This window comes from Tachyglossus aculeatus, chromosome 4 (assembly GCF_015852505.1).
Source record: "Tachyglossus aculeatus isolate mTacAcu1 chromosome 4, mTacAcu1.pri, whole genome shotgun sequence".
NCBI classification, from domain to species: domain Eukaryota; kingdom Metazoa; phylum Chordata; class Mammalia; order Monotremata; family Tachyglossidae; genus Tachyglossus; species Tachyglossus aculeatus.
The window spans coordinates 26,366,343-26,382,171 of record NC_052069.1 but is presented as its reverse complement, the minus strand read 5'-3'; the positions used below and the strand labels follow the sequence as shown (position 1 = coordinate 26,382,171).

General features: G+C 42.4%; 1 protein-coding gene across 1 annotated transcript in view; it reads right to left on the bottom strand.

Moving 5' to 3' along the window:
• The window catches only part of LOC119926741 (serine/threonine-protein kinase TNNI3K), a 413,409-nt gene that overhangs the window by 381,367 nt on the left and 16,213 nt on the right, over positions 1-15,829 (bottom strand). Inside the window, exons 3-4 of the mRNA XM_038745086.1 lie at positions 6,451-6,536; positions 3,328-3,425 (exon numbers count right to left, since the gene is read on the bottom strand). Of these exons, the coding sequence (XP_038601014.1) occupies positions 3,328-3,425; positions 6,451-6,536 (184 nt within the window). The remainder of the gene's footprint in view (positions 1-3,327; positions 3,426-6,450; positions 6,537-15,829) is intronic.

Sequence of the window (15,829 nt, the reverse complement as noted above, 5' to 3'; positions counted from 1 at the left end):
TTGCTGCCCTTGCACTGGGGATTTGTACCTTTCATTCACCCCATCCTCAGCCCTCAGTGCTTATGTGCATATCTGTAATTCATTTATTCTTATTAATGTCTGTCTCCTCAATCGATCAACCATATTTATTGAGTAATTACTATGTACACAGCAATGTACTTAGCTCTTGGGAGAGAACACTAAAACAGAAATAGCAGACATGTTACCTGTCCATAATGAGCTTATGGTTTAGAGGGAGAGACAGACATTAACGTGAATAAATAATTTACAAGCTCCTTGTGGGCAGAGAATGTGTCTATCAACTCTGTTATATTGTGCTCTTCCAAGCACTTAGGATGTACTTTGTGCACAGTAAGCTCTCAATAAATACTATTGACTGATTGATCGATGACCTTTTCAGGACTTTTCCAGCCCCTAGGCCTCATGATTCAGCCACCTAGAACCCAACCCCTGGTTTAGTTTAGTTCCTAACTCTTCCTCAGTGAAACCTTAGCTAAATCTGAGCAAGGCCCATCTGAGACAGTAATCATAATAATAATAATTATGGTATTTGTTAAGCGCTTAGTATATGCCAAGCACTGTTCTGAGCACTGGGGTAGATACAAGTGCTTAGTACAGTGCTCTGCACACAGTAAGCACTCAATAAATACGATCAAATGAATGAATACAAGCTAATCAGGTTGTCCCACGTGTGACTCACAGTCTCAATCCTCATTTCAAAGATGAGGTAACTCAGGCACAGAGAATTAAGTGGCTTACCCAAGGTCACACAGCAGACAAGTGGCCAAGTCAGAATTAGAACCCACGTCCATTGACTCACAAGTTCTTCTTGCCACTAAGCCACGCTGCTTCCCATTGTATCTATATCCAACATATCTCCACCTCACCCAAGTCTGGCATGTTTCCCAGTTTCAAAGACATTATTTCCAATGATATTGCATTTTCATCAAGGGAGTAATATTAAAGCTCCAGGCTTCAGTTTGATTCCACGGTCTTTAACCTTTTTCTGAATAACACGCATTCAAACCAAATGGGGGAACATGGGTTGCTGCACATTCTGTGCTATTGGACATTAAGGAATCCACTCCTAACCAAGAAAGCTAGTCAGTGGCAGTAATATGTCTAGGATTAGTTCTGGGAATTGTTATTCATCAGAAGGGGCACGTGGTTAATATAGCAGCAAGTTAGATCACGTTTAAAGACTGTAAGCTCACTGTGGGCTGGGAATGAGTCTGTTACATTGTCGTGTTGTACTCTCCCAACTGCTTAGTTCAGTGCTCTGCAGAGCCCATTGTTGGGTAGGGACCGTCTCTATAAGTTGCCAACTTGTACTTCCCAAGCGCTTAGTACAGTGCTCTGCACACAGTAAGTGCTCAATAAATACGATTGAATGAATGAATAATAAGCACTCAATAAATATCATTGGTTGATTGTTTCAAGCTCCTGAAAATGTAAGCTCCTTGAGCGCAGAGTCCATTTCTACTTTTGCTTTCCATCAGTGGCAGGGTGCTCAGATATGTGAATTGATGCTATTTGGATTGTTCGATCTCTAATTTACTTTGGAATCGGACGTGAATATTCCAGTTTCTGTTCATTTTCTCGACACAGAATAGAAAAGTTCCTGCTGACCTTGGCATGCTACTTTGGGAAACAATCGGCTATTTCACTCACTATAGAAAAAGACTCAGTTGAGGTGGCTCCTATAGAATCCAAGGTTTAGGTCACTTGTAAGTACCGTCCACCAAAAGCATCTCAAAAATGGGCATATTCATTGGATGAATATCAATTTGGGGGCAAAGGAGTAATAGTACATATTTAATATTCTTTTGTACATATTTACTATTCTATTTATTTTGTTAATGATGTGCATCTAGCTTTATTTCTATTTATTCTGATGACTTGACACCTGTCCACATGTTTTGTTTTGTTGTCTGCCTTCCCCTTCTAGACTGTGAGCCCGTTGTTGGGTAGGGACCGTCTCTGTATGTCGCCGACTTGTACTTCCCAAGCGCTTAGTACAGTGTTCCGCACATGGTAAGTGCTCAATAAATACAATTGAATGAATGAATGAATGAATAGTAGCAGTAGTAACAATACTTTTAGAAAACCAACAGAATATAATGCACTGTACTAAGCACTCAAGACGTAGAATCAAAACATGGTCCCCGTTAACCTGGATGAAGCAGCGTGGCTCAGTGGAAAGAGCCTGGGCTTTGGAGTCAGAGGTCACGGGTTCAAATCCCAGCTCCGCCACTTGTCAGCTGTGTGACTTTGGGCAAGTCACTCAACTTCTCTGTGCCTCAGTTACCTCATCTGTAAAATGGGGATTAAGTCTGTGAGCCCCACGTGGGACAACTTGATTACTGTGTCTCTACCCCAGTGCTTAGAACACTGCTTTGCACATAGTAAGTGCTTAATAAATGCCATCATTATTATTATTATTATTATTTCACTCTAGTGGGAGAGGCACAGAATCAGATGTTGAGGTCTCTAGGCAGAATTTGGTATATTGTAGAATAACATTAATAATGATAATGATAATAATAACAATAATAACTGTGGTATTTGTTAAGCGTTTACTATGTGCCAGACACCATACTAAGCGCTGGGGTGGATACAAGCAAATCGGGTTGGACACAGTCCCTGTCCCACGTGAGGCTCACAGTCTCATTCACCATGTTACAGATGATGTCACTGAAGCACAGGGAAGTGAAGTGACTTGCCCAGGGTCACCCAGCAGATAAATGGCGGAGCTGGGATTAGAACCCATGACGTCCTGACCCCCGACCCATGCTTTATCCAATAAGCCTATATTTGTAATATTTGCTTCATTTTAATTGGGAGTTTCATCCATGCCCCAGCAAGCACTACGAACTCATTAGGATATGCTAAGGAAGAGTGTGGCAAGGCAGGTGATGAGAATTCAAGAGAAAATTAAATTTTGACTCCCATTACACCATGCTGCTTCCCAATCCTAGAGGACGTTCGTGTTCAGGATTCCTTTTCTGTTTCTCGTTAGTCATTTCCCGAGTGAGGCTGGGTCTCCTCTGGAGTTCCTTCCACTGAGATGCAAAGCCACTGTGTTGTGTGAGCCATTGTTGCCCGCAGCATCCCATCTCCTTAGTCCTGCCAAGCAGCGGGTGCCCGGTGAAAGTGGCAATCGCATTCCGCTCACTGGGCCTTGGGTAGCACAGCTAGGACCAACGCATTGCCTTGAGACACGCCATTGATGCCATTTCCAAAATAGCAATCAGGATGTTTCCTAGATAGAGCCAAATCCTGTTTTTGACTCCTGAAGAGCGCTGATATCGCATAAAAGCTACTGACCTTGTAAACTGCCAAATGCAGAGCTGTAAATCCATTTCTTGTTAATCTGGACGGTCGCAGCCCTTTTAACATCAGAGTCCGGATATGGGACTTATTGGCTTTAATGGGAAAACAGAAGAAAACTGAATTAAACCCAGATGGGTGACAATTATTCCAAGCACCAATTTCATATCAGCCATTTCATAAGACTTTCAAATGAGCCTGATAAACTTCCGTTTCACCATTTCATCCTCCCCAGATTCTGAGCTTCCTATCTCTGAAGTTCCTGTTGGAGGGACTATGTCGACATGGTCACTTTACAAAAGAAAACTATTCATCTTCACAACGTTACTTACATAAATGTGTAAATGTGGCAAACTTTATTCCCATTTTAGAGATAATAATAAATAATAATAATAATAATGGTATTTGTTAAGCGCTTACTACGTGCAAAGCACTGTTCTAAGCGCTGGGGAGTTACAAGGTGATCAGGTTGTCCCACAGGGGGCTCACAGTTTTAATCCCCTTTTTACAGATGAGGGAACTGAGGCCCAGAGAAGTTAAGTGACTTGCCCAAAGTCACACAGCTGACAATTGGCGGAGCCGGGATTTGAACCCATGACCTCTGACTCCAAAGCCTGGGCTCTTTCCACTGAGCCATGCTGCTTCTCATAATAATGGCATTTGTTAAGCACTTACTATGTGCAGAGCACCGTTCTAAGCGCTGGGGGTGGATACAAGGTGATCAAGTTGTCCCACATGGGGCTCACAGTCTTAATCCCCATTTTACAGATGAGGTAACTGAGGCTTAGAGAAGTTAAGTGACTTGCCCAAGGTCACACAGCAGACATGTGCCAGAGCCAGGATTCGAACCCATGACTTCTGACTCCAAAGCCCGTTCTCTTCTCCACTGAGCCACGCTGCTCTATTGAGTCCAAAACAGCTTGTAGAAGGTTATCCAGAAATAATAATAATAATAATAGTAATAATAATAACAGAAAGGCTATAGTGAACCGGAGAGATCTGGGAAAAAACAGTAGATCTGTTTTTCTCAAGTAGATTATGCTCTCTCATTCTCAAGCACTGGGATCTCCCCTTCCACCCACTCCAATCCTCCTTTTCCCTCCATCACCCCAAAATGGATGTTCTGAGTAGCAGCATGGTTAATGGAAAGGAGCCAGGCCTAAGAATCAGAACCGGGTTCTGACCCCAGCTCTGACACTCGTCTGCTCTGTGACCTTGGGCAAGTCACTTATGCCTCAGTTCTCTTGTCTGTAAAATGAGGATTTGACTGGTATTAATAATAATAATGATGGCATTTATTAAGCGCTTACTATGTGCAAAGCACTGTTCTAAGCGCTGGGGAGGTAACAAGGTGATCAGGTTGTCCCATGGGGGGCTCACAGTCTCAATCCCCATTTTACAGATGAGGTAACTTAGGCCCAGAGAAGTTAAGTGACTTGCCCAAAGTCACACAGCTGACAATTGGTAGAGCCGGGGTTTGAACCCATGACCTCTGACTCCAAAGCCCCTGCTCTTCTCCACTGAGCCACGCTGCTTCTCTAAGCAGTAAAATCAAGCTGCTTCTCTAAGACGGTATTCTTCTCCCCCTTAAACTGTTTGCCTCATGCCGGCCAGGGGAATACATCCAACGTTGAAGACACATCTCCCTCAAGAAGGCTTCCCTGACCAAATCCTCCCGTCTCTTCTCCTACTCCCCTCTCTGCTGCTCTTACTTGCTCCTTCATTCATCCTTCCTCCCATTTCCACAGCACATATACTAATAATAACGATGGTATTTCTTAAGCGCTTACTATGTGCAAAGCGCTGTTCTAAGCGCTGGGGAGGTTGCAAGGTGATCAGGTTGTCCCACGGCGGGCTCACAGTTTTAATCCCCATTTTACAGATGAGGTAACTGAGGCACAGAGAAGTTAAATGACTTGCCCAAAGTCACACAGCTGACAGTTGGCGGAGCAGGGATTTGAACCCATGACCTCTGACTCCAAAGCCCAGGCTCTTTCCACTGAGCCACACTGCTTCTCATAAGCACCACATATGTATATATCTGTAATTTATCTATTAATATATTTTAGACTGTGAGCCCACTGCTGGGTAGGGACTGTCTCTATATGTTGCCAACTTGTACTTCCCAAGCACTTAGTACAGTGCTCTGCACACAGTAAGTGCTCAATAAATACGATTGATTGATTGATTGATTAATATATCTATTTATTTATTTATTTATATTAATGTCTGTCTCCCCCTCTAGACAGTGAGCTCACTTAGGGCAGGAATGTGTCGGTTATATTGTACTCTCCCAAGAGCTTAGTACAGTGCTTTGCACACAGTAAGTGCTCAATAAATATGACTGAATGAATGAATGAATCCAACCTGAGTATCTTTATTAGTGCTGGCACACAATAAGTGCTAAACAAATGCCACTATTATCATTATTATTATTCTAATCAGTGGGGAATAATCTGTACGAGACACTCACACCTTTTTTCACTCCATCATATTTTCACCCACTTAACCAAGTCTACCAATCCTTCCCCTTGGTCCAATAGGGAGAAAGAAGAATCAAGTTGCCTGTCTCCTCTTCAAAGACTGGTGCTTTCAAAACTTCAGAGTTGAAGCAAAGGAAATTTAAAAAATGGACCAAATTAAATCCTTATCATTAAATCCTTTTCAGTGAAAGTATTGACTGATTTTGTGTTTAGCACAGACCATCCATTCCCACATTCAGTGAAGCGAGCACTGCATGATGTTTTGGGGAAAACTGTAAACTTCCTAGAGACCAGTGTCCGCTACTTCCCTGATAAGAGCACTCGATCCTGAAGAATATTCTGTGATTTCTAAATAAATGTAGTTAAATTATCTAGGGTTGTGTGCACCTCTACACTTAAATTCGCAGTAAAACCAATGAAAATATTTCTGGACAGGAGAATGAGCAAACATGGGTTCAATCGTAACAGAGCCACATTGCCCTGTCAGTTGGTATTTCAACAGGGGAGTTCGCTCAGTTCATGGGGGCAAAGTAAAGGAGGAAACTGATTAGAAAAAGGTTTTGAATCTTACTGGGAAGCACAAATCCCAGATTATTTACATATACCCCTTTGTAAGTAGCAGGGCTCAAGTACTTACCGCCACAAATACAACCTAAGTGAAGTAGAGACAACCCATTTTCTGTGCGGTAATTTAAATTGACTTTGCTGAAGGCTTCATCAGAGCTGAAAAAAGAGATTTTACAGATGGTCACAGATTTCATCTTCTGGCATATTGTCTTTCATTTGGAAAATTATAGAAGAGAAATTTGTAGCTCTAATTTCCAATGGACATTTTGTTCCCGAATCACCTTTCCGTATAGACAAATACTGCTGAAAATATCTCTACACGCACGAGGGAGGATATTAAAAACCAAACTGTCAAAGGCTTTAAGCAAAAAAGAAACCACATCAATGTTTTGATCCAGAATCTTGTACTTTGTTTAGGCTTCTTAGGGCAAGTGGATGAATGGGAAATGTGCAAAATCAGGAGACAAGGCCACTCTGAAGAGACACCAGTCATGTTAAGGATGCACCCATCAGCTTCATAAAGGAATTCAATGCAATATTTTCTGAAGAGCATATGTTAAGGAATCAGTGAGAGGAATATATTTCCAGTGCAAGGCAAATTTTGCCTGAAGCCATACCTGCCTGTGTTCTTGACAGGGTCAGATTTCACAAGGCAGGAGGGCTCAGCAGGAGTGATTTCTTGGCTAGGAGTATGTGACAATATACCCAGTTGTGTTGGTGATTCCACAAGTGACACCCCTGCCTTTGGGCGATCAATGAACTGGAACCCTGAGGTGACTTTCTGGAGGCAAGACTAGTCTTTTAAATGGGGTCACAACACCTTGACATCCTTTAGACTCCCGGGGCATTTTTCACTAGTGATGGAAGCAGAATTTTGATTTCCCAGGTATATTCCGATCCATCCCTTACCTACATAAACGTCTCCAAGTTTAAGGTATAAAACCCATTCCGTGATTCCTCCCTGCAATGGTTACCTGCCATTAGAACTGAAGCTTAGAAAAGTTAAGACGTTAACCCAGAAGGACCTGGGTTCTAATCCCATTTCCTCCACTTGTCTGCTGGGTGACCTTGGGTAAGTCATCTAACTTATCTGCTCCTCAGTTATCAGTAAAATGGGGATTAAGATCCACATGGAACCTGTACTGTGTCCACTTTGATTAGATTGCATCTACCCAGCACTTAGTACAGTGCCTGGCGCATAGTAAGCACATAATAAATACCATTAAAAAAAGTGGCTTGCCCAAAGTTACATAGCTGGCCAGTCGCAGAGCTGAGATCAGAAGGCCGCATGATTTAGGGATGTCTGACCTAAGGTTTTGGGTTAAAAGGAGGCCAGAAATGCTGCAATTCCATCACACTTTGTGAAAATAATGGTACTTATTGAGTACTTATTAAGCACTGGGGTAGTTAATCAAATTAATCAAGTCCCTGTCACACATGGGACTCACTGTCTTAATCTCCCTTTTACAGATGAGGGAACTGAGGCCCAGAGAAGTTAAGTTACTTGCCCAATGTCTATTGAGCGCTTACTGTGTGTAGAGCACTGTGCTAAGCACTTGGGAAGAACAAATCGGCAACATATAGAGACGGTCCCTATCCAACAGACATGTGGCAGAGCCGGAATTAGAACCCATGTCCATGCTCTATCCACTAAGCCTCACGGCTTCTCTAAGAAGTGTTAATAATAATAATAATAATGGCATTTATTAAGCACTTACTATGTGCAAAGCACTGTTCTAAGTACTTCTAGACTGTGAGCCCACTGTTGGGTAGACACCGTCTCTATGTGTTGCCAACTTGTACTTCCCAAGCGCTTAATACAACGCTCAATAAATACGATTGAAGAATGAATGGGGAGATTACAAGGTGATCAGGTTGTCCCACAGGGGCTCACAGTCTTAATCCCCATTTTACAGATGAGGTAACTGAGGCCCAGGGAAGTGAAATGACTTGCCCAAAGTCACACAGCTGACGGAGCCGGGATTTGAACCCATGACCTCTGACTCCAAAGCCTGGGCTCTTTCCACTGAACCAAGCTGGTTCCCTAAGAGTTAACCCACAGACCATCAGGCAATGCCCATATCACCTTTGAGAGAGTTCTACCGGGGAGTACTATAATCCAAGAGCTCCCTCTGAAATAGCAAAGACTTTTAGGAGAAGGAAAGGGAGAACACTCAGAGAAGCAACATCAATCAATCAATCAATCAATCAATCGTATTTATTGAGCGCTTACTGTGTGCAGAGCACTGTACTAAGAGCTTGGGAAGTACAAGTTGGCAACATATAGAGACGGTCCCTACCCAACAGTGGGCTCACAGTTTAGAAGGGGGAGACAGACAACAAAAGATATTAACAAAATAAAATAAATAGAATAGATATGTACAAGTAAAATAAATAAATAGAGTAATAAATACGTACAAACATATATACATATATACAGGTGCTGTGGGGAGGGGAAGGAGGTAAGGCGGGGGCATGGAGAGGGGGAGGAGGGGGAGAGGAAGAAGGAAAGGGAGAGGAAGAATAGTGGAGAGAACAAGGCCCTGGGAGTTAGAAGAGCTGAGTTCTAATGCTGTTCTTTCTCGTCTGCTCTGTGACCTTGAGCAAGCTCACTTCTCTGTGCCTCAGTTACCTCCTTTGTAAAATGGGGATTATGACTGTGAACCTTAGGGACAGGGACAGTGTGCAACCCAATGATCTTGTATCTACCCTGGTGCTTAGCACTGTAATTGGCACATACTAAGTGCAGAGAAGCAGCATGGCTCAGTGGAAAAGAGCCCGGGCTTTGGAGTCAGAGGTCATGGGTTCAAATCCTGGCTCCGCCAATTGTCAGCTGTGTGACTTTGGGCAAGTCACTTAACTTCTCTGTGTCTCAGTTACCTCATCTGTAAAATGGGGATTAAGTCTGTGAGCCCCTGTGGGACAACCTGATCATCTTGTAACCTCCCCAGCACTTAGAACAGTGCTTTGCACATAGTAAGTGCTTAATAAATGCTATTATTAAGTGCTTAACAAATACCACATTTGATTGCGGGGAGGAAATGTGTCTGTTGTATTGTTGTGTTGAACTCTCCCAAGAGCTTAGTACAGTGCTCTGTACACAGTAGAAGCTCTCAATAAGCATGATTGATTGATTAATTAACCCACACAGCCTCTTGGTGGGAGCAGACTTTAGGGCATAATCCATATACACCAGACTACCGCTCTTTACACCTTCAAAGCATTATTATTAATAATAAAATTGATGGTATTTGTTAAGCACTTACTATGTGCCAACCACTGTTCTAAACGCTAGGGTAGATACGAGGTAATCAGGTTATCCCAGGTGGGGCTCACAGTCTTAATGCCCATTTTCCAAATGAGGTAACTGAGGCACAGAGAAGTGAAATGACTTGCCCAAAGTCACACAGATCACATCTCCTCCAAGAGCCCTTCCCTGATTAATCCTTCTCTTCCACAGCCCCCTCTTCCTTCAGTGTCATCTACGAACTTAGATCTTTGACCTTTGGGCATCTGATGTTCACCCTACCCCCACCGCATTTATGTACGTATCTTTTAATTATATTTTATAAATTATTCATTCATATTAATATCTTTCCCCTTCTCTGACCTGTAACTTATTATGGACAGGGAATGCGTCTGCTAATTCTGTTGTGTTGTATGCTTTCAAGAGCTTGGTACAATGCTCTGCACAACGTTGGACACAATCCATATCCCACGTGGGGCTCACAGTCTTAATCCCCATTTTACAGATGAGGCAACTGAGGCCCAGAGAAGTAAAGTGACTTGCCCAAGGTCACACAGCAGACAAGCGGCAGAGCCGGGATTAGAACCCAGGTCCTTCTGACTCCCAGCCCAGGCTCTATCCACTACGATTAACAAATACCATTTAAAATAGAGAACATATTTATTTTATTTTGTTAGTATGTTTGGTTTTGTTCTCTGTCTCCGCCTTTTAGACTGTGAGCCCACTGTTGGGTAGGGACTGTCTCTATATGTTGCCAACTTGTATTCCCAAGCGCTTAGTACAGTACTCTGCACACAGTAAGCGCTCAATAAATACAATTGATTGATTGATTGATAAGAGAAATGAAAGAGTGTATAAATAGGAGCCTAGTCAGTAATTTCTCTGGTGACAAAGTTTTGCCTCGGCCTATTTTTGATTTAAAAAACAGCAGGAATTTGGTTGCAGAATGTTTATAAATCGAACGATTACCGTTTTCCAAATCAAATCACAGTACCACATCTAAAAGTGAAATGGCATAAAGATGAACTATTAAGGTGGCTTGGATTTGTCGCCGGATGGTTAAGAATTCAATCCCACCTGTTGTAAAGTCCTGCCTTTAAAGTTAGCTATTAACGAGTTAAATCTGGCAAGGTCTGCTGAAGCTTTGAAAACAACTGGAGTCTATTCAAAAACCTTACGGCATTTTACACTCTATACAACAGTCTCACAGAAGTCGGGATTGAGCCCTGTCACGGTTTCTTAATCTAAGCAACCCGCTCCACAAATTAATATCCTGGGAAAAATTAAAGACCCCATAGAGAAAGTAATACCCAAGAGACGCTTTTCAGCATCTACGAGTTGGAAAGGAGGGCTGCTGTGAAGGATTTTCAAAGAGAACAGGGTTTTTCAAGAGCTGAGCTTGGCTTTTATACAAGCTGAAAGAACCAGAGCCAGCTCTTTGAATCCCTTCTGGGGTTGTTTGGATTTGACCGAGAAATAATGCCGGAATTGGCGACTATAAATAAAAGGGAGAAGGAAACTGTGATTAACTAGAAGTGCTGCAGGACAATAAGCTCGGAGGTGCTTTGGCTTTGACACTCTATTGTGCAGGAAGAAAATCATATAAAAAGCCACCAGGTCAGGCAACTAGTCATTCCTGACAGAAATGGGACCTCGGTTAAATAAAAGAATATAAAATGTAGTTGAAGTCTACAATTTATTTTTAAAATTGGGAAATGTGACTTTTAAAGCTAAAATTAGGTCTTAGCCTAAGCAGCAGCTGAAGGTACCTACAATTTCTTACAAAAGAAAAAGGAATTTTTCTATTAGAACAATAGGAGGAGGGGAACACAAATATAAAATTTCATTCCACTGTTCTCCTTACTGTGCCTTGATCTTGCCTCTTGCCCGCAACTCCTTGCTCACATCCAAACTCCTTTGTGGAACTCCATTTATTTATTTTATACTCTATTTATTTTATACTCCATTTATTTCATTTGTACATATGTATTCTATTTATTTTATTTTGTTAATATGTTTTGTTTTGTTCTCTGTCTCCCCTTTCTAGACTGTGAGCCCACTGTTGGGTAGGGACTGTCTCTATATGTTGCTGACTTGTACACAGTAAGCGCTCAATAAATATGATTGATTGATTGATTGATTGATTGTCTATATGTTGCCAACTTGTACTTCCCAAGGGCTTAGTACAGTGCTCTGCACACAGTAAGCGCTCAATAAATACGATTGAATGAATGAATGAATGAACTTTCTACCACCCATGTTCTTAGCCAACAAACCACCACCATTGTCCCCCTGTTCAAAACCCCACACAAACCAAGAGAAGCAGCGTGGCTCAGTGGAAAGAGCATGGGCTTTGGAGTCAGAGGTCATGGGTTCAAATCCTAGCTCTGCCAATTGGCAGCTGTGTGACCTTGGGAAAGTCACTTAACTTCTCTGTGCCTCAGTTACCTCATCTGTAAAATGGGGATTAAGACTGTGAGCCCCCCGTGGGACAACCTGATCACTTTATAACCTCCCCGCACTTAGAACAGTGCTTTGCACATAGGAAGTGCTTAATAAATGCCATCATTATTATTATCATCTACTCCAAAAAGCCTTCTCTAATGTCTCATCTCCCCTCATTTTGTCTTCTTCCCTTCTGCACCTTTTATGCAAAGTCCTTACACCACAAGCACTTTGATATTCACCTCCCTCCCACAGCACATATGTACCTAGCCCTATGTTCTGTTGCTTTACTACCTGAAATTGATTTTAATATCAGTCTTCCCCTCCTAGACTGTAAAGCACTTTGATATTCACCTCCCTCCCACAGCACATATGTACCTAGCCCTATGTTCTGTTGCTTTACTACCTGAAATTGATTTTAATATCAGTCTTCCCCTCCTAGACTGTAGGGATGGTGTCTACCAACTCCACTGTACCCTCCCAATTCTTAGTAAAGAGTTCTGCAGCCTTTAAGTATTCAACAAATACCACTCGATTGGTTTTTTGCTTCTGTTGTACTTTCCCAAGTACGTGGCACGGTGCATTACACTTTTTAAGGTGCTTAATACAACTTACTCTCAAAATGGTCTTCTTATTCTAGAAGCAGGAAGGACAAAAGAAAGCACAGGGGATAAGGGCCTTCACCCAATTGATCCCAATTCTGGGATGGATTATAACTTCATTCCTTCAGGGTTTTTAATTGAGTCCTTACTATGAGCAAAGCACTGTATTAAAGTCCTGAGGAAGAATACGATAAAGAATGAACATGTAGTACCTGCCCCATTTTATGGCATCTGTTGAGTGCTTATAATAATAATAATAATAATAATAATGGCATTTGTTAAGCGCTTACTATGTGCAAAGCACTGTTCTAAGTGCTGGGGGGATACAAGGTGATCAGGTTGACCCGCATGGGGCTTACAGTCATCATCCCCATTTTACAGATGAGGTAACTGAGGCTCCGAGAAGATAAGTGAGCTGGGATTCGAACCCATGACCCCTGACTCCAAAGCTCGGGCTCTTTCCACTAAGTATATCTCTCCTATGGGTCAGATTAGCTACATGCCAAATCCTGGATGGCAGTTTTTGTTCCAGGTCTATCAGTTGTTGTATTTTGTTATAATGATAGCAAGACTGTGAGCCCACTGTTGGGTAGGGATCGTCTCTATATGTTGCCAACTTGTACTTCCCAAGCGCTTAGTACAGTGCTTTGCACACAGTAAGCGCTCAATAAATGCGATTGAATGAATGAATGAATAATAACAATAATAATAATAATGGTATTTGTTAAGTGCTTACTATGTGCCAAGCACTGTTCTAAGTGGTGGGATAGATACAAGGTGATCGCTTATCATCATCATCATCAATTGTATTTATTGAGCGCTTACTGTGTGCAGAGCACTGTACTAAGCGCTTGGGAAGTACAAGTTGGCAACATATAGAGACAGTCCCTACCCGACAGTGGGCTCACAGTCTAAAAGACTTATTATGTGTAAAGTACTGTTCTAAGCACAGGGGTAGTTATAAATTACTCAGGCTGGCTCCAGTCCCTGTCTCACATGGGGCTCACAGTCTTAAGTAGAAGGGAGAATAGCTATTGAATCCCCATTTTTCAGGTGATGAAACTGAAGAAGAGGAGAAAAATGAGGCCAAGGCAAGTTAAGGGATCTGTTCAAGGTCACAAAGCAGACAAACCGAGCAGGATTAGAACCCAGGTCCTTCTGGTTCCCAGGCCCATGCTTTATCCACTGTCACACTCATTCATTCATTCAATCGTATTTATTGAGCGCTTACCGTGCGCAGAGCACTGTACTAAGCACTTGGGAAGTACAAATGGGCAACATATAGAGACGGACCCTACCCAACACTACTTTCCTAACTTCTCTTGTCCTTTCCCTGGCTCACAAATGAAAAAGAGCAGGGTGAGAGGCTGGCAGTGAAGAGCAATTGAATACACAAAGACCCCAAAACGTAACACAAGAAAAATAAGAAACCTGATAAAAACCGCAAAGACACTGTAACGGAAGGAGACATTTCCAGGTCCCTTGCTGCTCTAAAGAGGACAGTCCTAATGTGAGTCACTACAGCCAATACCCTCAAAAAGCCCTCTGTTTTTGAGGTTTTACTGGGTTTTAATATAGTCCAGCTGGGCTGTTTGTACCATCAAAGCCTTTTCCTGCCATAGAGAAAAGGGGGAAAGCAAGAGAGGGTAGTAATAATCAATCAATCGTATTTATTGAGCGCTTACTGTGTGCAGAGCACTGTACTAAGCGCTTGGGAAGTACAAGTTGGCAACATATAGAGGCAGTCCCTACCCAACAGTGGGCTCACAGTCTAAAAGGGGGAGACAGACAACAAAACCAAGCATACTAACAAAATAAAATAAATAGAATAGATATGTACAAGTAAAATAAATAGAGTAATAAATATGTACAAACATATATACATATATACAGGTGCTGTGCGGAAGGGAAGGAGGTAAGACGGAGGGGATGGAGAGGGGGAGTAATAGTATGAGAAGCAGCATGGCTCAGTGGAAAGAGCACAGGCTTTGGAATCAGAGGTCATGGGTTCAAATCCCAGCTCCGCTAATTGTCAGCTATATGACTTTGGGCAAGTTACTTAACATCTCTGGGCCTCAGTTACCTCATCTGTAAAATGGGGATTAAAACTGTGACCCCCCCGAGGGACAACCTGATCACTTTGTAACCTCCCCAGCGCTTAGAACAGCGCTTTGCACATAGTAAGCGCTTAATAAATGTCATCATCATTATCATTATTATTAATAGGACACTGTAGTATTATACCCTTTCTTAGGGCAGAGCTGCGGGGTGGCAGGGCAGTCGGTGTCACACAGCCAAGGATCAGAGCTGATGAAGCAGAAAAAGCTAAATGCAAGCAGCTTCTGACGGAAAAACAACAATAACAGACAGAACCTGGGAGGAGGCTGAACACAGAGAGACCCTGATCAATGAGAAGTAGCAAATTGTGAGCTGCTGTTGAACTTCAAAGTGCTAGAGGGAAGAGAAGGGAGAAAGGTGATCAGCTTCCCAGTTTTTCCTGGTGGGAGTTTTTATGCTGCTGAGAATTAGCAGCTAGAGAAAGTGAGAAAACCTTCAGAGTTGCTTCAGCTCTTTTAGGGGCTCCTACAAAAGGTCCTAGGAGCCTCAGAGGCATTCATTCATTCATTCAATTGTATTTATTGAGTGCTTACTGTGTGCAGAGTACTGTACTAAGCGCTTGGGAAGTACAAGTTGGCAACATATAGAGACGGTCCCTACCCAACAGTGGGCTCACAGTCTAGACGCGGGAGGCACCACCCAAAGAATAACTGCTATATAATAATAATAGTAATAATAATAATAGTATTTATTAAGCACTTACTATGTGCAAAGCACTGTTCTAAGCACTGGGGGGATACAAGGTGATCAGATTGTCCCACGTGGGGCTCACAGTCTTAATTCCCATTTTACAGATGAGGGAACTGAGGCACAGAGAAGTTAGGTGACTTGCCCAAAGTCACACAGCTGACAATTGGTGGAGTCAGGATTTGAACCCATGACCTCTGACTCCAAAGGCCGGGCTCTTTCCACTGAGCCATGCTGCTTCTCTCCAAGACTAACTTTGAGGAGTTCTCAAAAGGCTCACATTCTGTACTAGAACTTAGGTTTCCATAAATGTCTATTTTTTATGGTAGTTGTTAAGCACTTACTATGCA